Source organism: Megalopta genalis, chromosome 5 (genome assembly GCF_051020955.1).
Source record: "Megalopta genalis isolate 19385.01 chromosome 5, iyMegGena1_principal, whole genome shotgun sequence".
Classification (NCBI taxonomy): domain Eukaryota; kingdom Metazoa; phylum Arthropoda; class Insecta; order Hymenoptera; family Halictidae; genus Megalopta; species Megalopta genalis.
In genome coordinates, this window is record NC_135017.1 from 18,750,410 (window position 1) to 18,774,450 (window position 24,041).

At 39.7% G+C, this 24,041-nt stretch overlaps 2 protein-coding genes across 7 annotated transcripts in view; one reads left to right on the plus strand and one right to left on the minus strand.

The window, feature by feature from the left end:
- Positions 1–10,593: 10,593 nt before the first annotated feature.
- On the plus strand, positions 10,594–14,944 carry Nct (Nicastrin). The gene is made up of 8 exons (XM_033469295.2): positions 10,594–10,818; positions 11,062–11,160; positions 11,301–11,638; positions 11,732–12,131; positions 12,201–12,597; positions 12,669–13,111; positions 13,200–13,392; positions 13,485–14,944. The coding sequence occupies exons 1-8, from the start codon at positions 10,764–10,766 to the stop codon at positions 13,501–13,503; spliced, it is 1,944 nt and encodes a 647-aa protein (XP_033325186.1). The 5' UTR covers positions 10,594–10,763; the 3' UTR covers positions 13,504–14,944.
- A 175-nt stretch (positions 14,945–15,119) lies between these two features.
- Positions 15,120–24,041, minus strand: part of LOC117219829 (homeobox protein PKNOX2) — a 53,355-nt gene continuing 44,433 nt past the window's right edge. For 5 of the 6 annotated variants that reach the window (XM_033469302.2, XM_033469297.2, XM_033469301.2 and 2 more), the window contains exons 5-8: positions 22,403–22,694; positions 21,413–21,547; positions 20,957–21,156; positions 15,120–20,758 (exon numbers count right to left, since the gene is read on the minus strand). In XM_033469302.2, coding sequence (XP_033325193.1) covers positions 20,435–20,758; positions 20,957–21,156; positions 21,413–21,547; positions 22,403–22,694 — 951 coding nt within the window. In that variant the 3' untranslated portion in view covers positions 15,120–20,434. The remainder of the gene's footprint in view (positions 20,759–20,956; positions 21,157–21,412; positions 21,548–22,402; positions 22,695–24,041) is intronic. The other variant, XM_033469303.2, reaches the window with a different exon arrangement.

Below are 24,041 nucleotides of genomic sequence, written 5' to 3' on the forward strand. Positions count from 1 at the left end.
TTACATTTTTGCCGTTACTATTGCCGTTACCCTTGCCAATACTTCTGTCATTATTACTTCCATTACATTTTTGCCATTACTATTGCCGTTACTTCTCGAGCAATTAAATTCGCGCGTAGTCACCGAAACAGATTAATTTTGAAGAATAATTCGAAACTAATAACCCCATTTTAGCTAGGATTTTCAGGTTCTTTATTTTCAGATTCTTTATTTTCAGGTTAATACTATTGTAAGACAAAAATTATTGTGTATATTATCATGTGTATTATTATGTATATGTATTGTTAATTGGTCACTGTACTCGCTGCAATAGTAATAGTAGTTCTTGCAGTAGTAGTAGTAGTAGTAGTAGTATTTGGGCAGGCTTTGCCGCCCCAACGAACAGCGCAGATGGACACATCCGCGACTTGCAATAGCGTTGCGAAATAATCTCGCGTTGTTTCGCTTCATTTTCAACAGAGATCAAAATTAGCGTCGCGAATAAACCATCGCGATTATCATTAGCAATGAAATTAATTATTCAAAGTATAGAGTCGCGAATGAAATAATCGCGATTTCATTTGATTCGACATGTAAAAAGCGTCAAAGATAGCGTTGCGAATAAATACGCTCGCGTTTCAAGTTAGAAAATTTCGAAGATCATTTAAGTCCACTCGCTTTTGTATCTCTGTTCATTGAATTAGCGTTGCGACGACACAATCGCGTTGCAATAGTTTACCTTCGACTTTTCAGGCGTCCATGCTGCAGCTGCAACGAAGGGCCTCGCCGCCCCAACAACAACTCGGATGGGCACATCCGCGATTTGCCATAACGTTGCGAATTGATCACGCGTTGCTATAATTAATTCTGAACAGAAATCATAGCGTTGCGAATAAAATAGACGCGAGTTTTCTTTGTATTATCAAGTACAATAGCTTTGAATATAGCGTTGCGAAATAATCGCGTTTCAACTTTGCAATTCTATCAGATTTCTCGAAGTCTACAGACTCGTTCTTTCCAGAAAGTAAAGTTAAATCTTTCGGATTTCTGTTCGATGCATTAGCGTAGCGTCGAAATAATCGCGTTGCCAGTAGCTTCGTTCGTCTTTTCAGGCGCCCATTCCGCAGTTGCAACAATGGACCGAGGTCCCAACGATCAGCTGGGTTGGGCACATCGCGATTTTTCCATCCTAGCGTTGCGAAATGAATTATCGCGTTTTTTCTTCGAATTAGTTTCGAAGTTAGCGTTGCGAGAATAATCGCGTTGCAGTAGCTTCGTTCGTCTTTCAGAGCCCATGCCGCAGTTGCAACGCTCCGCAGTGCAGGCATTCGCGATTTTCCTTAGAGTCGCGAGACGACATTAACAACGCGTTGTATTAGCGTCGCGAAAAATTGCCAATGCGTTGTATCAGAATTGCGAAAACTGCCAACGCGTTGTGTTAGAGTCGCGAAATAAATGCCGCACTGCGAGTTGCCGTTCCAAGGATCGCAGCATTGTCTCGCAATCGTCGACGATTTCCTTTAGAGTTGCGTGAAAACAAATCAAAGCTCGCGGGTGTTTTCGCTTCCGGATCTGACGAATTAACATCGGATTTAATATTTAGACGAATTAGCACGAATTAATATCCACTTCTAATTCTCGTGGATTAGCGTCGCGAGAAAGGAGTCCGCGTTTCTTTGCCACTTTCATTTTGATTTCCTCTCTGACATCCAAAATTAAATTGTAATTCTTATATTCGCAGACAATATCCTTGCGAAGCACTGGACGATCGTCATCACAGGGAGCGAGAATATTTTATTCGTACCTTCGGACTTTTTTAGGCCAGGACCGAGCACGTGGATTTACAAGTCGTAGCAGTTGGCGTAAAATCGCGATACACGTTACTTATGTCCAAGTCTTCGAACTCCTTCTGCCGAGATTATCATCCGCCGACGATTTATCATCCGCGAGGGAGGATCATAGGCCGAAAGATCGGCCGAAACCAATGATCCAATGATTTTCACACAAATTGCATTCGTCTGTGGGTTAACACGGCACTCCTGTGCTGGTCTCAGGTTTCCTATTTCGCTATATATTCAGACTAACTTGAACTCAATGGTTTCAGGTTCATTTCAGAGAGATTATCATCCATCGTGGGATTATCATCCGCCGAGGGATGCGTCTTAGTTAATAAGTGCGTGCGAGTTAGTTAATAAGTGTGTGTGACTTAGTTTAAGATTCTTAACCTCTTGCCTTACTTTAACGGGTCTAGCTTTTACTAAAGATTTTTCTTAAGAATGAACATTATTTTATTCTTCCAATTTCGTCTAAATTTCTCTTCTTTTCAATACAATATTTACTTGTTCAATGAAACGTAGTCTCACAATAATTAGAAATATTCTTCTCCTTCAGAGAAATAATTACAATCGCGAGAATTCTTGTCATCATAAATTTAGAGAGCATGGTACGGCAAGGGGTTAAGTTTCCTCAGGGGCCCCCGACCCACGGGAGCGCCCGTGGGGGGCACGGGGGGTAGCGTCCCCGAGGTATCCGATTCGCTAATTTCGCATATGTCGAGTATTATTGCCTTAGCCTTATTTTTTCGCGTCTCGTCTTTGACTCCGCCACAGCAGAAAGCTGTGGCGGCCTTGCTTGCGCAATCTCTTGGGTAGGTACGAACACTTCTCGATGTTCGACGAGTGATCATGCGGGGTGAATGCTCTTCCCTGGTCGCTGTTCGGCCAGTAATCCGCCCTTAGCTCCTATGAGGGGCGGGGTGTTGGGAGAGAAATGGTCACACAGGTTTGCCTGTGTAGGCTCTCTCCTAGTGCCGATTCAGACGGGTAAGGCGGCCTAAGTTCGTTTTAGGTCGCAGGGCGAGAAATGGCATCCCACTGTGTGGGAGGATCCAACTTTGGATCGTCACTCCTCATGTGATCGCGCCGGACATCGAGATTTGTGAGGCTCCAGTCTTGTGCGAGCATTGTACGCGTCGCGTCACCCTCGAGCGGTGCCTTCTGCACTGACTCGTACTTGTTTCTTACTTTGAAAGAATCACTGCCTTCTGCACTGATTCATTTTGGTCCCCGTGGATCGGAGACTTCTTCTTTGATCCACTTTGGTCCGCGATAGTACTTGACATATGCGAACGAGTGAGTGTGTGGGAATGTGTGATAGCTAGCTAGCGAGCGTATTAGTTTATAAGTCGTCGTTGTTAGAAAGGGAGCCATAGCGAATTCCGGCTTCGTTCTGACTCCCTTTCGGGTCTCTAAAGCAGCAACCTCCTCGTGGTGAGACTCGGGCAATCGGTATCATCCTCGGTTCAAAAATTCTTGCGAATTGCCATGAATTTCTGAGTCGAGGATGATACCGAGCAAATAGCTGCAAACTTTATATTGTAAAATAGTGTGTATTGTAAAAGTGTGTGGATTTATAGTTCCAATCAGTGCTCGAAATAATGTTTCGTTCGAAAATTGTTGAAATTGGTATTCCTCCGATCGGAGGTCCCTCAGGGGCTCGCTTGCGGGTGGGGCCCGTGGGCGAGTACGGGGGGTAGCGTCCCCGAGGTACCCGAGGCGCTTGTAGGTTGTTAGGGTTCTTAATTTAAGTTTGTTAAATTTTGGTTCATTCATTCTCTCAAAAATTGCACTCGTGTGCTGGTCAGTGTGGCACTCGTGTGCTGGTTAGCTTGGCACTCGTGTGCTGGTCTTAGATTTCGTAATTTGACTTGTCACCTATTTTGTATTCGTACTAACTAGAATTCAATCTTTTCAGATTCATTACAGATATTATCATCCGCCGCGGGATTTTCATCCGCCGTGGGATTCGTCTTAGTTATTAAGTGCGTGCGAGTTAGTTGACATGTGTGTGTGTGTGTGGCTTAGTTTAAGGTTCTTAACTTCTTGCCGTACTTTAACGGGTCTAGCTTTTACTAAAGATTATTCTTAAGAATGAACATTATTTTATTCTTCCAATTTCGTCTAAACTTCTCTTCTTTTCACTACAATATTTACTTGTTCAATGAAATGTAGTCTCACAATAATTAGAAATTTTCTTCTCCTTCTGAGAAATAATTATAATCGGTATATTTCTAGTCATTATAAATGTAAAGAAAATGGTGCGGCAAGGGGTTAAGTTCCCTCAGGGGCCCCCGACCCACGGGAGCGCCCGTGGGGGGCACGGGGGGTAGCGTTCCCGAGGTACCCGATTCGCTAATTTCGCATATGTCGAGTATTATTGCCTTAGCCTTATTTTTTCGCGTCTCGTCTTTGACTCCGCCACAGCAGAAAGCTGTGGCGGCCTTGCTTGCGCAATCTCTTGGGTAGGTACGAACACTTCTCGATGTTCGACGAGTGATCATGCGGGGTGAATGCTCTTCCCTGGTCGCTGTTCGGCCAGTAATCCGCCCTTAGCTCCTATGAGGGGCGGGGTGTTGGGAGAGAAATGGTCACACAGGTTTGCCTGTGTAGGCTCTCTCCTAGTGCCGATTCAGACGGGTAAGGCGGCCTAAGTTCGTTTTAGGTCGCAGGGCGAGAAATGGCATCCCACTGTGTGGGAGGATCCAACTTTGGATCGTCACTCCTCATGTGATCGCGCCGGACATCGAGATTTGTGAGGCTCCAGTCTTGTGCGAGCATTGTACGCGTCGCGTCACCCTCGAGCAGTGCCTTCTGCACTGACTCGTACTTGTTTCTTACTTTGAAAGAATCACTGCCTTCTGCACTGATTCATTTTGGTCCCCGTGGATCGGAGACTTCTTCTTTGATCCACTTTGGTCCGCGATAGTACTTGACATATGCGAACGAGTGAGTGTGTGGGAATGTGTGATAGCTAGCTAGCGAGCGTATTAGTTTATAAGTCGTCGTTGTTAGAAAGGGAGCCATAGCGAATTCCGGTTTCGTTCTGACTCCCTTTCGGGTCTCTAAAGCAGCAACCTCCTCGCGGTGAGACTCGGGCAATCGGTATCATCCTCGGTTCAAAAATTCTTACGAATTGCAATGAATTTCTGAGTCGAGGATGATACCGAGCAAATAGCTGCAAATTTTATATTGTAAAATAGTGTGCATTGTAAAAGTGTGTGGATTTATAGTTCCAATCAGTGCTCGAAATAATGTTTCGTTCGAAAATTGTTGAAATTGGTATTCCTCCGATTGGAGGTCCCTCAGGGGCTCACTTGCGGGTGGGGCCCGCAAGTGAGTACGGGGCGTAGCGTCCCCGAGGTACCCGAGGCGCTTGTAGGTTGTTAGGGTTCTTAATTTAAGTTTGTTAAATTTTGTTTCATCCATTCTCACAAAAATTGCACTCGTGTGCTGGTCTTAGGTTTTCTATTTTGACTTGAATTCAGACTAACTTTAATTCAATCTTTTCAGGTTTATTACAGATATTATCATCCACCGTGGGATTATCATCCGCCGTGGGATTTTCATCCGCCGTGGGATTATCATCCGTCGTGGGATACGTCTTAATTAATAAGTGCGTGCGACTTAGTTATTAAGTGCGTGCGAGTTAGTTAATAAGTGTATGTGAGTTAGTTTAAGATTCTTAACCTCTTGCCGTACTGTAACGGGTCTAGCTTTGAACAAAGATTTTTCTTAAGAATGAACATTATTTAATTCTCTCTTTTTATTCTTTTTTGCTCGTTCAAGGAAGTGTAATCTCACAATAAAATAAAATTTTCTTCTCCTTCTGAGAAATAATTACAGCCGGGAAATTTCTAGTCATCAAAAATTTAAAGAGAATGGTACGGCAAGGGGTTGAGATCGCTCAGGGTCCTCCGACCCACGGGAGCGCCCGTGGGGGGCACGGGGGGTAGCGTCCCCGAGATACCCGAGTCGCTAACTTCGCATATGTCCAGTATTATTGCCTTACTTTTACTTTTTCGCGTTTCGTTTTTGACTCCGCCACAGCAGAAAGCTGTGGTGGCCTTGCTTGCGCAAACTCTTGGGTAAGTCCGGACACGTCTCGTTGTTCGACGAGTGACCATGCGGCATGGTGATTCGAACGCGGACCCTCCTGCTGGGGAGGCTCTCGCTTCGCGTATTCGCAATGTAAGACGTCCTTAGCTCTCTTTTGGGGGCGGGGCGCAGGGCGATCCGACTCATTGTAGGATGATCCAACTTTGGATCATTATTCCTCATGTGAAAACGGCGAGCATCGAGATCTGCGAGGCTCCTGATTTGTGCGAGCATTGTACGCGTCGCGTCACCCTCGAGTCAGTGCCTTCGGTACTGACACGCCTTTGTTTCTTAGTTTCGAAGAATCAGAACCTCCTGCTCTGATTCATTTCGGTCCCCGTGGATCAGAGACTTCTTCTTTGATCCACTTGGTCCGCAATAGTACTTAACATATGCGAACAAGTGAGTGTGTAGGTGTGTGCTAGCTAGCTGGCGAGCGTGTGTGTTAGTTTATAAGTCGTCGTTGTTAGAAAGGGAGCCAAAGCGAATTCCATCTTCGTTCTGACTCCCTTTCGGGTCTCTAAAGCAGCAACCTCCTCGCGGTGAGACCCGGGCAATCGATATCATCCTCGGTTCAAAAATTCTTACGAATTGCAATGAATTTCTGAGTCGAGGATGATACCGAGCAAATAGCTGCAAATTTTATATTGTAAAATAGTGTGCATTGTAAAAGTGTGTGGATTTATACTTCAAGTTAGGGCTCGAAATAATGTTTCGTTCGTAAATTGTTGAAATTGGTGTTCCTCCGATCGGAGGTCCCTCAGGGGCTCGCTTGCGGGTGGGGCCCGTGGGCGAGTACGGGGGGTAGCGTCCCCGAGGTATCCGAGGCGCTTGTAGGTTGTTAGGGTTCTTAATTTAAGTTTGTTAAATTTTGTTTCATCCATTCTCACAAAAATTGCACTCGTGTGCGGGTTAGTTTGGCACTCGTGTGCTGGTTAGTGTGGCACTCGTGTGCTGGTTAGCTTGGCACTCGTGTGCTGGTTAGCTTGGCACTCGTGTGCTGGTCTTAGGTTTCCTAATTTGACTTGTCACCTATTTTGTATTCGTGCTAACTAGAATTCTATCTTTTCAGATTCATTACAGATATTATCATCCGCCGTGGGATTTTCATCCGCCGTGGGATTCGTTTTAGTTATTAAGTGCGTGCGAGTTAGTTGATATGTGTGTGTGTGTGGCTTAGTTTAAGGTTCTTAACTTCTTGCCGTACTTTAACGGGTCTAGCTTTTACTAAAGATTTTTCTTAAGAATGAACATTATTTTATTCTTCCAATTTCGTCTAAACTTCTCTTCTTTTCACTACAATATTTACTTGTTCAATGAAATGTAGTCTCACAATAATTAGAAATTTTCTTCTCCTTCTGAGAAATAATTATAATCGGTATATTTCTAGTCATTATAAATTTAAAGAAAATGGTGCGGTAAGGGGTTAAGTTCCCTCAGGGGCCCCCGACCCACGGGAGCGCCCGTGGGGGGCACGGGGGGTAGCGTCCCCGAGGTACCCGATTCGCTAATTTCGCATATGTCGAGTATTATTGCCTTAGCCTTATTTTTTCGCGTCTCGTCTTTGACTCCGCCACAGCAGAAAGCTGTGGCGGCCTTGCTTGCGCAATCTCTTGGGTAGGTACGAACACTTCTCGATGTTCGACGAGTGATCATGCGGCGTGAATGCTCTTCCCTGGTCGCTGTTCGGCCAGTAATCCGCCCTTAGCTCCTATGAGGGGCGGGGTGTTGGGAGAGAAATGGTCACACAGGTTTGCCTGTGTAGGCTCTCTCCTAGTGCCGATTCAGACGGGTAAGGCGGCCTAAGTTCGTTTTAGGTCGCAGGGCGAGAAATGGCATCCCACTGTGTGGGAGGATCCAACTTTGGATCGTCACTCCTCATGTGATCGCGCCGGACATCGAGATTTGTGAGGCTCCAGTCTTGTGCGAGCATTGTACGCGTCGCGTCACCCTCGAGCGGTGCCTTCTGCACTGACTCGTACTTGTTTCTTACTTTGAAAGAATCACTGCCTTCTGCACTGATTCATTTTGGTCCCCGTGGATCGGAGACTTCTTCTTTGATCCACTTTGGTCCGCGATAGTACTTGACATATGCGAACGAGTGAGTGTGTGGGAATGTGTGATAGCTAGCTAGCGAGCGTATTAGTTTATAAGTCGTCGTTGTTAGAAAGGGAGCCATAGCGAATTCCGGCTTCGTTCTGACTCCCTTTCGGGTCTCTAAAGCAGCAACCTCCTCGCGGTGAGACTCGGGCAATCGGTATCATCCTCGGTTCAAAAATTCTTACGAATTGCAATGAATTTCTGAGTCGAGGATGATACCGAGCAAATAGCTGCAAATTTTATATTGTAAAATAGTGTGCATTGTAAAAGTGTGTGGATTTATACTTCAAGTTAGGGCTCGAAATAATGTTTCGTTCGTAAATTGTTGAAATTGGTGTTCCTCCGATCGGAGGTCCCTCAGGGGCTCGCTTGCGGGTGGGGCCCGTGGGCGAGTACGGGGGGTAGCGTCCCCGAGGTACCCGAGGCGCTTGTAGGTTGTTAGGGTTCTTAATTTAAGTTTCTTAGATTTCGTTGCGTCCATTTTCTCAAAAAATGCACTCGTGTGCTGGTTAGTTTGGCACTCGTGTGCTGGTTAGCTTGGCACTCGTGTGCTGGTTAGCTTGGCACTCATGTGCTGGTTAGCGTGGCACTCGTGTGCTGGTCTTAGGTTTCCTAATTCAACTTGTCACCTATTTTGTATTCACACTAACTAGAATTCATTTATTTCAGGTTCATTACAGATATTATCATCCGCCGTGGGATTTGCATCCGCCGTGGGATTATCATCCGTCGTGGGATACGTCTTAACTAATAAGTGCGTGCGACTTAGTTATTAAGTGCGTGCGAGTTAGTTAATAAGTGTATGTGAGTTAGTTTAAGATTCTTAACCTCTTGCCGTACTGTAACGGGTCCAGCTTTTAATAAAGATTTCTCTTCTTTTCACCACAATATTTAATTGCTTAAGAAGTGTAGTCTCACAGTAAACTCAAATTTTTTTCTCCTTCTGAGAAATAATTACAATCGAGAAATTTCTAGTCATCATAAATTTAAAGAGAATGGTATGGCAAGGGGTTAAGTTCCCTCAGGGGCCCCCGACCCACGGGAGCGCCCGTGGGGGGCACGGGGGGTAGCGTCCCCGAGGTACCCGAGTCGCTAATTTCGCATATGTCCAGTAGTATTGCCTTAGCATTACTTTTTCGCGTCTCGTTTTTGACTCCGCCACAGCAGAAAGCTGTGGTGGCCTTGCTTGCGCAAATTCTTGGGTAAGTCCGGACACATCTCGATGTTCGACGAGTGACCATGCGGCATGGTGATTCGAACGCGGACCCTCCTGCTGGGGAGGCTCTCGCTTCGCGTATTCGCAATGTAAGACGTCCTTAGCTCTCTTTTGGGGGCGGGGCGCAGGGCGATCCGACTCATTGTAGGATGATCCAACTTTGGATCATTATTCCTCATGTGAAAACGGCGAGCATCGAGATCTGCGAGGCTCCTGATTTGTGCGAGCATTGTACGCGTCGCGTCACCCTCGACACAGTGCCTTCTGCACTGACTCGCAGTTGGTTCTCACTTTGAAAGAATCACTGCCTTCTGCACTGATTCATTTTGGTCCCCGTGGATCGGAGACTTCTTCTTTGATCCACTTGATCCGCAATAGTACTTGACATATGCGAACGAGCGAGTGTGTGGGAATGTGTGATAGCTAGCGAGCGAGCGTATTAGTTTATAAGTCGTCGTTGTTAGAAAGGGAGCCATAGCGAATTCCGGCTTCGTTCTGACTCCCTTTCGGGTCTCTAAAGCAGCAACCTCCTCGCGGTGAGACCCGGGCAATCGGTATCATCCTCGGTTCAGAAAACCTTGCGAATTGCAATGAATTTCTGAGTCGAGGATGATACCGAGCTAATAGCTGCAAGTTTTAAATTCTTTTTGATATCGATATTTTCTAAGCATGAATGATGTTATTGTGCTACGTTCCTTGATAATTTATAGGAATTTATTTCTGTTCATTTATTCTTCTTCTACATTTGTTCACGAGACTGTCGCTTCATCATTGCGAACATAAAGCAACGATGGGTGCAGCGAACGCTGCAACGGTAATCAAGGAACGTAGCCCTCGTGGTATCGATGTTTTGTGCAGTCTTGGTGCAAGGCCTGGTTTAAGCTATCACATATTGAGTTCGAGCAATTTTTTAGTATTTATGCCAATTGATATTTGGCAGCCATGAACGGCACGTGCTCCTAGTTTCTTATATATCTGTTCATTGAAAATTCGTTGTTTATTCATAAAATTGTTCACTCGTGAAAATGTGAGCAATTGGTTCGATGGAAAAGCAATTCTTTGGTAGGTCATGCTGCACATTTTATGCATTATTTCGGAATTTTCGTATTTTTAAAAGTCCCCAACTTCTCATAAAAGTCACTAGGTGTCTCAAAAAGTTTGTTGGATATTTCTCTAAAAGGATAAGTGAGCAATTAGTAACTGCTGGACAATTATGGGCAATTAAAGAGCTATGTTTCATGAGTATTGGTTAATACGGTGTGCCAGCTTGTACATCACAATTTCCTGATTAGGATTTTTTGGTGCACTTCCGAGAATCAGTTTCTACTCGAAGCCCTCTGGCGGCGTTTCGTCGATGTCGCTACTATCAGTATAATTACAATCAACTACAATAAAAGCGTTCAATTCCTTTCTGATTCACGCTATGTACTTGTGTCATCGTGTCTAACCTTCGCAAAGACCATCCACAGTGGTGGTCATAGAAAATAAACCTTTTGACAGATCAAACGTTTGACAGGTGCCATCGCAAAGCAAAAATGGCAAGATGTTTTTGCCTCGGATATCTTTTCATATTTGTTATTATAAATCTAGGTAAGTTATAGAATCTACGAAAACTGATAGATCTTCGTTATTCATAAAAATGCCTGTTAAATTTCTGTACGCAGCTTGTCCCTTTTCATTTTCATCATCTTCTTTATTACGAAACTAGTAATTCTTATTTATAATTATAAAACTAGTTTTCATATTGGAGTTTACTTATCATTCATCGAGTTCCTCTTTTGTTGATCCATGTATTTATCGATTAGAAGACTATGTAATTAAATTTATTTTCAGCGGCTGCAATCAGAGTAAAAGATATGATCTATACATCTTTTGAAGGAGTTTCTGCGTGTTTCCGTAGACATAATGGGACACATCAATTTGGATGTTCTTGTAAGATGTTAGAAACTTTAATGCTAATCAAACTACCTACAGGATTTTAGAATAATAGAAAATCCTTTCTGTGTGCATCAGAAAATCATTTTAAAAAATGTATCATTTTATTGCGCTACTATAATTTTTCTTCGTTATAGCAAGCAGATCGGGAAGTATTGGAGTTGTTCATTTAGTTGAAAGAGAAGAGGATGTCAGATGGCTCGAGCATAATTCCACTGCTGGACCTTATACAGTAGTCCTTCCATTTTCTATGTTCACTAAAAATGTATTATTTCGATTACGGGATACCAAAAACATCAATGGAGTCTTACTAGCAAAAAATGTTAGCCAGCCATATCCAGATTCATATTCTCCTGAAGACACTTGTCCAAATAGGTACTCAGGATTTAAAAACTGTACCGATTCTTCTCCCTGGAATCCATATGGTTCCTCGTTGCTTTTGGAAGATTGGCCCTTTCCAATGTTTTATATAGAGGTGAGAAATAACTTTCTATTTCACCTGTATCGATTATAACATTTGTATCCATACATATTATACACGCTACGATTTTTTAATTTTTATTTTCAGAATGAAACAAGAATCGAAGAAGTAAAATCTTGTTTCTTCAAATATAACAAACATGATTTAGAATCCCAGCGACAAAGACCGCTGTGCGCACTAGAAATGAAATCATTCATGTTTGCTGCTGTCGATTCAGGAACATGCATTAGACGCAATGACTTCAATTTACATATTGATCCAATATTGTATTGTGATCCGTTGGGGGATAGAAATATACATTGGCCTCTAACTCCGCTAAATAAAGACGATAAAAATTCGATTATATTAGTAACAGCCAGACTGGACGCATCTTCTTTATTTGATAGAATATCACCTGGAGCAGAAAATGTAGTAACCGGATTAGTAACACTACTTGCCACTGCCTATCATTTGAACAACTTATTTAAAAATGCTACATTAGCAAGTAGTAAGTATGATCGTGTATAAACTATAACGTTATTTTATATTTATAAATATGTTTTGATCTCTTTTTCAGACAGAAATATTGTTTTCTCTTTATTCAATGGTGAAGCATTCGACTACATAGGTTCCAGTAGATTGATTTATGATCTAAAGGAAGGTCATTTCCATGCCTTGGGTGGTGTAAAGTTGAAGTTCGATGACATCGAGTCTGTCATTGAATTCGGTCAATTAAGTAAAGAGAATGTATATCTTCATTCTAATAATGGAAGAAACAATACACTAATAGAAAGCCTCCAGAAAGAGTTACATGCAGATGTTTTGGAAGATAGTATCCCACCTACGTCAATACAAAGCTTTTTAAAAGAAAAGCCAGATTTACCAGCAGTTGTTATAAGCAACCATAGAGCACAATTTAGAAATAAATATTATAATGGAATTTTAGATGATGCTCAAAATCTATATTTTAACAAGTATGTCTACTTCGTTTTTCAATGTATAACGAGTTAGTCTGTAATAACATTACATTATGTATTTCTTCCAGAACCGACTCAGATGCCCTTACAGCTGCTTTAGCAAAGATAGCAATTAGTGTGGCCGAGGTCCTTTACAAAAACGTTACTGAGAAATCAACTCCTCCTATAAATGAAACTACTCGAACAGATATTGAATATCATATTTCTGAAATGTTGTCTTGCTATCTAAAAAGTGCCAAGTGTAAATTATTCTTGGCTGCATCGCCTCCAGGCGCTAAACTAATCAATCAAGTTCTGCCCCTATATGTGGGTGTACACAAAGTACTAAATACTGCCACAACCCTAACCGGTCTGCTGCTTGCTTTCTTAACTAGACAGGAATTAAACATGAACGAAACTACATGTTACGAAAAGCATCTTATTTGGATGGCTGGCTACAACTGCTCAGGCATATGCATTAATTCTACTGTAAATTATAGCGCAGCTATGAGTCCTGCATTTATTATTGACGGTATATTTCTTATAAAATATTAACGCAGTATTCGAGAATATTGGTCGTTTAAAATAAATAACGTTACTATTTTGATATATTTAATTAGGATACAACATGAAATTAAAAACTTATTCGACGTGGACAGAATCCATATGGGAAACCTTAAGTGTAAGAATGTTTTTGAAACCTCCAGAGTCTACACAGCGACTTAGTATGATTCTTGGTAGTGTAGTAGCTGTCATGTCATTCATTCTTGTATGGTTCATCGAGTCTCGATCCGACATACTATTTAACACAAGGTATGGTAGTAATATAACAGTAAATAAACTGTATGGTATTCTATAATTGTAACAAATTTTGTTATTGATAAACACAAAACTAATTGTTTCAGAAGAGCAACGGATGGCTAGGAACGAGCTGCGGACCACATATCAATGACCAGATTGGATCATCTCAAGGATAAAGATGTTCCAGTAACGAGTCTTTAAATGTATGTGTGGTACGCCCTCGGACAATTTTTATACCTCAAAATACTGACACATATTCAAATACCACCGTCGTTTTATTTCATTAATGTCGTGAAATTTTTGCTTATCCTTCGATCAAACTTTTGCACTTTGCTGTTATTATGTTAAGAACGATCTCATCGGTTCGCTTTCTCTTCGACGGTCTTCTTTTTATTTCACTGTAAATGATAATATATCTAAGTACATTTTCACGTAAATTCAATGGACGATAATAGATGGAAACTTTTTATATTCCAACCAATATTTAGAGCATTACATCAGTATCGCAGAGTGATAAGCAGGGTATATTAATATAGAAAAAATATCTGCTAACCATTCGAATACTATGGAATAATTTTGTACATAGTAACAAACGTACATATTTTACATATATGACTAATGTAAATTAATACGTTCAATGCTCGTAGTCTGAATAGTTAACGAAGTACTTTGAACAACTATTTAATTTCATATCATTCACGTATTCATAAATATTAGTATTATAAATGTCATGTCATCACATTATATTTGGTAATGTATTTAAGTAAAACTTCAACAAATCTGGAGTTTACCAATGAATTACTTTAGCCATCATTTTTGTACTACTGTATTTCTTGCAATTTATATTTGTATCATATACTAATTAATTGATGTAGCAGCAGGATATTTCATTTGTTTGGAAGATTCTTGCTCGTGGATTTTCTCAAAACTAGGTAGCTAATTGTACGAAGCGGTTAAGTGAAGTTGACAATGTTGTAATACACGTAATCTAAGAAAACATTTTGTCACTTGTAGTAAGAAGTTTAGCAATTCATTTCATGAACACCATTTCAATTATTATAAAATGTTGTTGAAGACAAAGTATGGATAGGTTCGTTACTAGAAATCCTTTGAATCTGTGTAAGTCGATATGATATGTTCTTAATATATTTTTTTCTTTTATTCTTGTGCTTTGAACATTAAATAACTAATTTAAGAATCTTAAAGTTAATAAAGGAAAGTTGACGTGAAAAGAGACAAGTGAGACTAAAAAAAAAAAAATATTTTACGAAGAACTAAATGATACTGTAGGAAATTGTTAGGAAACATATATTTGTAACTGTAACCATTTGAACGCATTTTATAAATATAATGTAAATAAGTTATAAGAAAGACATTATGTCCTGAATTCTTCAATTCTTGATTACTATGTAGAATTTTTTATAAACAATTACCTGTGATTACTTGCGATTTCATACTTTTTTAAGACATATAAGTATGCGATATGCGATGTAATTGACTGGTGTTTTATCAAATATACAAATTACGAGTCCTTATTATTGATAATAAAGTATTATATACTGGATATTGGAGATTAAATTTGTTAAACTCTGCCTAATGACCCGCTTGACTATTAATCTTTTCAATTGAAAGAACTCTACATGTTTCGTAACTTAATGAAAGCAGGTTATTATTAACTGTAACTCTGTATGTAAAGATTAAGTGGCACCTTAAGAATAAAATAAAAGTCAGGAAACATATTGCAAGCGTGATGGCATTTATTATCAATAAACAACTTATTTAACAGGACCTTGATGTACACGAGAAAGTATTCAAGTTGTTTACTTATGCTTCCTTTTTAGTATGTACGTAGGTATGTAATACGTTTAGTTTATGACTTAAAATTTCACTTAAGTTAGGAATGGACCTTCGAAAGTCCGTTAATTTTAATATTAGAACATGCACGCACATGCGTGTACGTTAGCAATATCAAACAGTACAAATATCTGTCAATATACACATATGTAAACATTTTTGGAAAAGTATAGAATAAATTGTTCTCTTGGCAAGATAGAATACATATTACAGCACATGAAACGTAACATGCATGATAGAAACTTCTGTATATAATTTACAAGTATTAATATAATATTCACGAAGGAAGGAAGGAAGGAAGGAAGTGAAGAAATTACTGGAAAAATAATGGTATATAAAATAAAACCGCGATATTGATTACGCATAAGTAAAAATGAAACAGAACTTGAAATTTTTGTAAATCATTGTACGTATATAAACTAAAAATAATAAACTGTTTCGCGATCGCAATCAGTGTGCATGGAAAGTACACGTAATGTTAATGTCAATGAATAGGGAAATGTTTGTCATAAAGTAACCCAATAAATTATAATATTGCAATCGGAAATTGAACTATATAAACTCGTAAAACAACAGAAAACTTATAAAGTATAACGTTGGTATTTCTTTCATAGAATTATTGTAGGAGTGATAATTTAAAGAATTCAAATATCCAAAATGTTAAGCAGATTCTTGTACCAAAGCCAAACTCGCATTACTGCCTCATTTTTTGGTCCATTCCTATCTTCTTATATATTTTCGTCAGAGCTTGCACATAAATTGCTAATACTGAATAGCATTGTAAAGGAGTTTATCCGATGGCCCGCCCTTCAACATGTACTCGTATGCATTCAGTATATATATAATAAAGAAATTTATATGTTTACTCTCTTGTCACGTGTCTTTAATCTTTGAGCCAAGAGAAGATCATGCAAATTTCAAGAAATATGTAACAAGGTAACAAAACGCTTTCGTACGAGTACGTATTCAACTTTCCGTACGAGACTCGAGTAAACTGCAGGTCCTATTTTCAATATCAATGTCCTTCTTTCTTATAAATATACCAAACGTTTTACACCTTTCTTATTCGTTACATCCGATTCAACTAAAACGTTGGTAACATATGCAAACGAGAATGTTACATGTAAAAAGCTAATGGACCCGCTAGCAGCTTTTAAATGCAAGCTCTACAAACATACGTTCAACATCTTCGGTAAATGTTTCTACACATGTATGTGTGGATGAGTGTCCGTGTCTTATGTGTGGTGTGATCTTTTAACTATTTCATAGTTTTCAGTATATAAGTATGAAGTAGGAGGCTGGGCACCGCCCACCGAGTTATCACAGTCGTTTGGTGCCGCAGCACATACGTATACGTGGTTCAGCCTTACAACCTACCTCTTAGCCTATTGTTATTTTATAATTATAATTAGTCAAAGTACAGTATAGTCCCGTACTAGGTGATTCGCGATACGACTCGACGATTCTCTTAGTCTTATATCATTTACGAAAAGTGCACGTTATTGCTGGTACTTGTAAACAGCGACCTAATCATCAGCACGAGCGATCGAGGACCTATTTTTTGCCACGGTCTGCTCAGGAAGTAAGACAACGCAGAATGTGGCGGTAAATAATACAGAGTGTATTTAGCTGTTACTTCATGCTCAAATCGACGTCATCTTTTTTTCTTTCTTTCTTTCTTTCTTTCTTTATTACGTTGATTCTTCTGTGTCCACGATCGTTCGATTTTCTCACTTATGTCACTACACCGTATATGGAGCTATACTGTAAAAGCTGTCTTCAACTGATAATATCGTTTTACTACGCCTCTCGATCAACTCGATTCTTCCGACTCGGAACTTCCTCAAAATTTTGCGACCAGCAACAGATTTTGGAATCGGTTCGCCTAGGATGCCCGGAAAAAAGCTCGTGGAGCCACTAATGGAAGCACTTTGTGCCAGTCGGCTATGTACATCGATACCGGAAGAATTCAGGATACCAGTAAAATGAGTGACCTAATCGACAGCATCAACCTTCTGTTTTGTACGAGACATTCTTCTCTGAGCGCATTGAGGACCTGTTGCCGCATGATTTGGATTCTCTATTACATGCTTGCCTTCTAACGCTGCATATCTATAACACAAATTCATCAGTCGATGGTATTTAGTTACATGCTAATTGTTTGTCCTCAATGCGTTGCAATCAATGGACTAGCTTCGGTCTGTTTAGCCATATACAAAAGATACCTCCATTATTCGTGTAGTTTTTATTCACTTCGCTGAGACATTTCTTCATAAAAGATAACAAATTATTTAGGATCGTTCAAAATCAAACTCCCTCCCCGCTAGACCCTATAGAGACTAAAAAAGACTAAAGAATGAATGGTCAACAATTTCGTAGAGATAGATCTAAGTTATGAAACTGTTTAACAACTGATTCTAGAAAACAATAATATTCTATGTTTGCCTGTCAGTGTTGATAATGGAGGTTCTACTGTAGTCGTATGTTATACTTAGCAGTTTCGTAGAGACCACACGGAGAAATTGTGAGAGTGCTGTATACTATGAACCACTGACACGTGCTTAAGGAAACCTGTGCATCTCGTTGCAAAAAGTAACCACGTTCATTGTTCACATATCCGAAAAAGTTTCCAAAATTTTTTCGAATTTAACGCTCCTCTAATAACATAATTCTGTCGTCGCCTACAGTTTGACACGATCCGCGTTAATGCCTTATAATTTTTTCAGTTCTACAACGTGCAATAGTTACACAATCGCTAAAGCGTTGAAAATTCGAAAAACTTTTAGTTCGCTGCTAGAAACAAGGTGATAGTGCCGGAATAAATCGATATCCCGGCGAAGCATCTATTCTACATCATCGTTTTAATTATTCGATCTCGGAAACGTTTGTCCATTTAGAATCGCATTTCCAAGTCAGTCAACGGTCTTAGGACAGATTTCAACGGTTCGAAGTGCGATGGACGGAACGCTTGGAAACAAGGACAATCGAAGACAAGTACATAGGAAGAACTTTTACAGATTATATCTACACGGATGATCATCGGAATTCGAGACGATGACGATTATCGATATCGAATCTAAGAACATACACCGCATCCACTAACGATTCATAGCGTGAAAAAGTATACAAGTTGCTAAGTATTCAGCACTCGCGATCTGGAGATAATTATTATTTTTTTTTTCTCGCTTAAGTAAAACGCAACGATCATATGCAGACAGCGAATGTATGAACACTTATCCTAAGATGGCATGTACTTGTCGTTGGGCTTTTTTAAAAGTTTTCTTTCTCTGTCTTTGTTTTCTTTCTTTAATTCGAGTTCATCTTTTTTTTTTCATCAGATACAAGAAAAAGGTGTATCGTTAATCTTCTTCAGATTAAATCACTAATATTCTTCTCCCTTTATTTCTAACAGTTCTGTGTATAGTTATGTACAGCAGTACCACAATCTCGTTAAAACTGCGGTACACGCGTTCAAAGACGACACTTAGAGTTTAAAAATATAATCATCATATATTTAAAGTAGTATTATATTATCATTGTTGCTGTTGTTGTTGTTGTTATTAATCGTAATAGTATTATTAATATTTAATTATTATTATTGTTGTTATTATTATCTTGGAGGGATAGCACTTTGCTATGTCACGACACTGCGGAGCTGAACAAAGACTAAACGCGGAAGTTACCACGCTCTTCAATGGCACGAAGAATACAAGACCGAGATTACTATAATCTAGTGACCGATCGATCATCCGTTGCACAAAGGCTCGTTAAATCGCAAAAATAGTGCAAGCTTGTCGATGAAAGTTTCTGTTTGGAACGTTAGTCGATAATTCGAAGAACTGTTTTCGTTTTTTCTGTTGTTGTTGTTGTTCGTTATATCGTTGACCGATCGTTAAAATATCTCGTCTATTACGTTAAGTGTAGTACAATATCATCGTAGCTTATTTTTTAATTAGAACGGTTTGAGAACGACCTTTCTCTTGACGTCGTTATAAGATTTACTATACTATACATAGTCTCACTTGGACGATTTCAATAGCACTATAGAAATACTAAGAATTTCTTACAAATGTATTTACTTCTGGTTAGAAATATTAGATTCCATGAACTGAAGAAGTTGCTGTCATGTTGTTGGTAATTTAAATTATGCGACGTTTCTGCGTGAAAAGTGTGTGCTCGTGTTTACATCAATCTTTTTATGCGTGATATATATCAGAGAATTCAGATTAAGAAGTGTAGTATAAATTTGTTCATCTTTTAATCAGATATATTCGAATTGCATTTTATCAAATTCAGAAGATGGATCACCGTTATCATTTTCTCTGTATTCATATACAAAATTCACTTTGCTTGAAATAAAGTCTGATATAAAAATATACAAACAGCAATATTAACCTGTTTTAATCTCTTAAGTATAACTTGTTGAATGCAAACAAGTAGAATGTTCTGTTATAGATTACATTATAGGAAAGATTCGAAGATAGTAGGAAATATTTAATTTCATTATGATGTTTCCATGCGAATGTTCGTCTTTAACCGTTTGAAAAAATAATCTGTTTCGCGAATTACTATCGCTCGTAAACGAAGCGATGCATGCCCCAGAATAGAAAACATGATCTATGTGAAGGGAAAATTATATATATTATATATATATATATAATATATATAAATCAATAATTTTCCATTACGAAGAGAAACATTCAGACCAAACGAAAAACTAAACAATGAAAGTATCTTCAACCGTGTTGTATACATCGAAGAATTAACAAAACTACCGAGGTGATAACAATGTAAAAACTTAACATTTCTTTTGGTATGAATAAGTTCTCAACAATTCAGGAAAATCGTATCGTAATTCACTTCCTTTTTTACGAGGAACAAGAGGAGTGGGGGGTAGGTGCACCAACTGAAATATACAATGTCCGTTCCATTTGAATTCTTTCGGTCTGCAAAAATAGATGTGATAACAAAATCGACGACTGTTAGAGATCTGAGTCCAACGATGGTTTAAGTAGATGAAATATTGTTGGATCCGATAAGAGAGCGTGATAACCTCGACCGATATACCCTTGATTTTCGCGAGAATAATTACGTATTTGACAGTTAAAGCGAAATCTATTCTCGAATACCTTAATACTGTAATGAGCAACTGGATTTGAAGGTACCGTAAAGAGGTTGACGTTTGAATGATCGACAGAGGTCAGTGAAGATCATCTTCGTCGCTATCGTTACCATCTTTCGATCTATCGGCACCTCCCTCACCGTCGCTGGAGCCTGAATCGCTCCCAGAGTCTTCGGATTGCCAGCCGCCAGCTTGTTGTTGTTGCACGTGCTGTTGTTGAACAACATGCTTCGAGACTTTGTGACGTTTTCCCGCACGCTGCACCGGATCCGCCCCGGCGCCGTCCAGCATCGGCTGAAGGATTCGCCGACGAGCATTGATGAACCAATTGTTCACTTGCAACATTGTTAAGTTCGTTTGACTTGCGATCTGACGCTTCTCATCCTCCGTAGGATAAGGGTGCTGGAAAATATACATATGAGATCTATTATCGTGTTCCTGTTATCGGGCAACAAGGCATGGATGATATTTGTAATCTGCAATTTCTTCCAGTTATCTTTCGAATACTGTTGAATAAGAGATTATGTTATTAATTCCGATGGAACGAATATCTTCGACGACTAAAACGGCCATTGCAGAGATAAAATAATGCATACGTACAACTAAATGTTCAAAGAGCCAGGTTCGCATGATACTTGTAGCTTGTTTAGGTAAGACTCCTCTCTTCTGTCTTCCTTTCTTAATGCTACTATGACTACCCCCGTGAGTACTACTATGATTTGAAGTAGCAGTGCCAGTGCCACATCCATCGGCTTCATCTTCGCTGGGTGCAGGGGAAGGAGAACCAGCCAAAGTGATATCTAAACACATTGAACAACATATAATTGCTGCTCTATACCATATATCCAATAATATATTCCATCGGGACTCAACACCGAATATGTACTATCTTTTCAAACGTTCTTCCGGAAGTAGTATCATTCGGGTTTTTTTTTATTTTTTACATTTCTCCGATTGTCAAATTCTCACGGTCCGTTGTTCGATCGAACATTTCTCAATGTTCAACCGAAGATAAACTACTACGAACATTCAAACAGTAAAGCAACGTTTTCTAACCAAAGCTCTTTTCGTCGCTAGCATCTCCCACCACATCGACGTATTTATTCTCACGTTCTTGTAATGCAAGAAGGCCCCAATAACCAGCTTCTTCTAAATAAATTCTGTCGGCAGTATTCACATAGTCCATATCATCTATAAACGACAGTTCGTTGATGTATTGCTTATAAGAATACGCTCGGCTTTCAACTACTCTTACATATCTCGTGAATGTTTTAAAACAGCTTGTACTAATGTGCTTGCTATAATTCTTAATTGGTAAGAAAGAATTCCGGTGAATTTGACACTGTTCGCGGTAACGGCAAAAATACAAGTAAAAGGCGACAGCTTGTACATTCTGATGTTTCGTTAATCTATTATTATTTTACTAGCGTCATCGATCCTCAAATGGATAATTTACAATTGTGTTTGATAATATTTTATATCATACTAATTTCATCTTACCAATTGAAGATTATTCATTTCTATTTTGGACACAACACGAATGCACAAAGAAAAGATATTAACATGTTGTTTCCACTTACTTACGAGGCTTAAATAAACATTCGATTAGTAAAAAGACTGCAGATGTTGATGCAGATGCACATTATCGATCAATTCAATGATCATGCGACATCTAGACGATATTTCAACCCTTAAACTTCCAAGCATGATCAGTAAGCGTTAGAAATAAGTATGTAAAAAGTACAGTTGCTTTCGCTTTCTCAAACTACATGAACGGAAACTCGTGTAAGGGAAGAATTAGGCGCAGGGCATTGCTGTTCGCATGTACCGCCCGTAGCATCTGCAGTCTACGGAGGTTTCAGTGTTTTGAAAGGAGATGGCAAAGGCTACACACTAGTTACCATTTTACATCCGACCTAGAACATAGGATTAGAATATGGGCTATCTATTACGGCCGCGGGTCTCTTCCTTCGAGAGACAGATATCGGCGTGAATTGGGGGGAAAAAAAGGGGGATATATACCTCGACGGGCAGGAAAAGGCTCACCTTGGCCAAGATACATGTCGTTGACCGGCGCACAGGTGTGAACCCCGATCTGAGAGAGGGGTGTGCTTCCGTGTACCGTGGAAGGCGACAGAGGATCGTCATGCTCCTGGCTGGAGGATCTGTTTGAACGTTGAGCAGTGGAAGATGATCGCACCGAAGGCGGCCTGTCGTTACCGGTTTCCTCTTGCGCGGCCACTTGACTCGCGCCACCGTTCTCCGACAGGGTGTCGCCTCTGCTCACTCTGAATCCGTTAGCTCCCGGCTCAACATCATTGCCTGTAGAAGACAGCACCTGGGAAATATATGTCGCAACTAGCCGTCAGAGAGCAGGGGTGGGATTCTATAATATTTCGAGCGACGCGCAAGTATCGCTCGTTTGCTTTAAATTATGTGTATACACGCATCTGAATACTATACTTCGAAAACGTTCCCTTCGGATACAAAGTCGACGCAACCATCGACACCCCAGACGCATTATTCTCGATACCGTGTTATCCCTTCACCCTCGATCAAGAAGAGCGCTCGAAAGTGAATATATGTAACGCGATTGTCCTCGCGATTGTGCTCGTCGTTTCGTCTCTACGCGTGCCGATTTCTTTTTTTTTGGATTATTTTCGCGTTTGCTAACGTTTGCACTAGTGAAATTTGCACCAGTGAAATTTGCACCAGTGAAATTTGCACCAGTGAAATTTGCACTAGTGAAACCTTATTATTGGTCTTTATCAGGACTAGCGCAAGAGACGTTAAATAAAGATAAATTGTTGCCTCGAATAGTATTGCCATGTTGAAAACAGTGTGACGATATTTTATTTATTATATATATTATATTTATATATTATATTTATATATATTTATTATTTATATTATATTTATATATATTTATTATTTATATTATATTTATATATATTTATTATTTATATTATATTTATATATTATATTTATTATTTATATCATATTTATTTTATTTCAATTTTACGTTGAAGTTCGAGCATTTTACTAGCAAATTATTCGAATTAACAGAATCTAATGTCGATTTTCCCCTAGATACAATTCTGCTTCTAAATCTGCGTTCGAAAATACTTTGGAAATTCTTTGAACACCGGCAAATACCTTATAAACGATCCAATTAATTTCTCTTTAGGTTCCTGTAAGCGTTATCGAGAAAATACCGGCATTCTAAATTTGTTTGATCAGTTCCTGCTTGAAATACCTAAAAACTCGACCGCCGAACAGTTCACCGGAAGAGCATATTTTCACTTTCGATGCAACGTTATTCGTATCATAGTACATGCGGTTAGTTCGAGAGCCCCGGATAGAATACTAATACACCGTTCACACCCGAATAAAAAACTACGGACTATAACGAGGTACGAATTACGAGGTAATACAATTCCAATCGGGAGAGCATCCAGACATTCCTTTTTTCTTTTTTTTTCTTAGTTCAAGGAGTACGACAAACGCTAAAGGGGTTAACTTGTGAGTGCAATCAAACGTATTGTTAATTACGAATTATTTCCTACTGGTAGGACACACAGCTTTCGTTGCAGCTCCTCGGCAAAAGCGGTACGCACAGGGTGTTTTCGCGCGCGGCTACGGGCAAAGCCGTATCTCTGAAACGACTGGAGATAGGCAAAAAAAA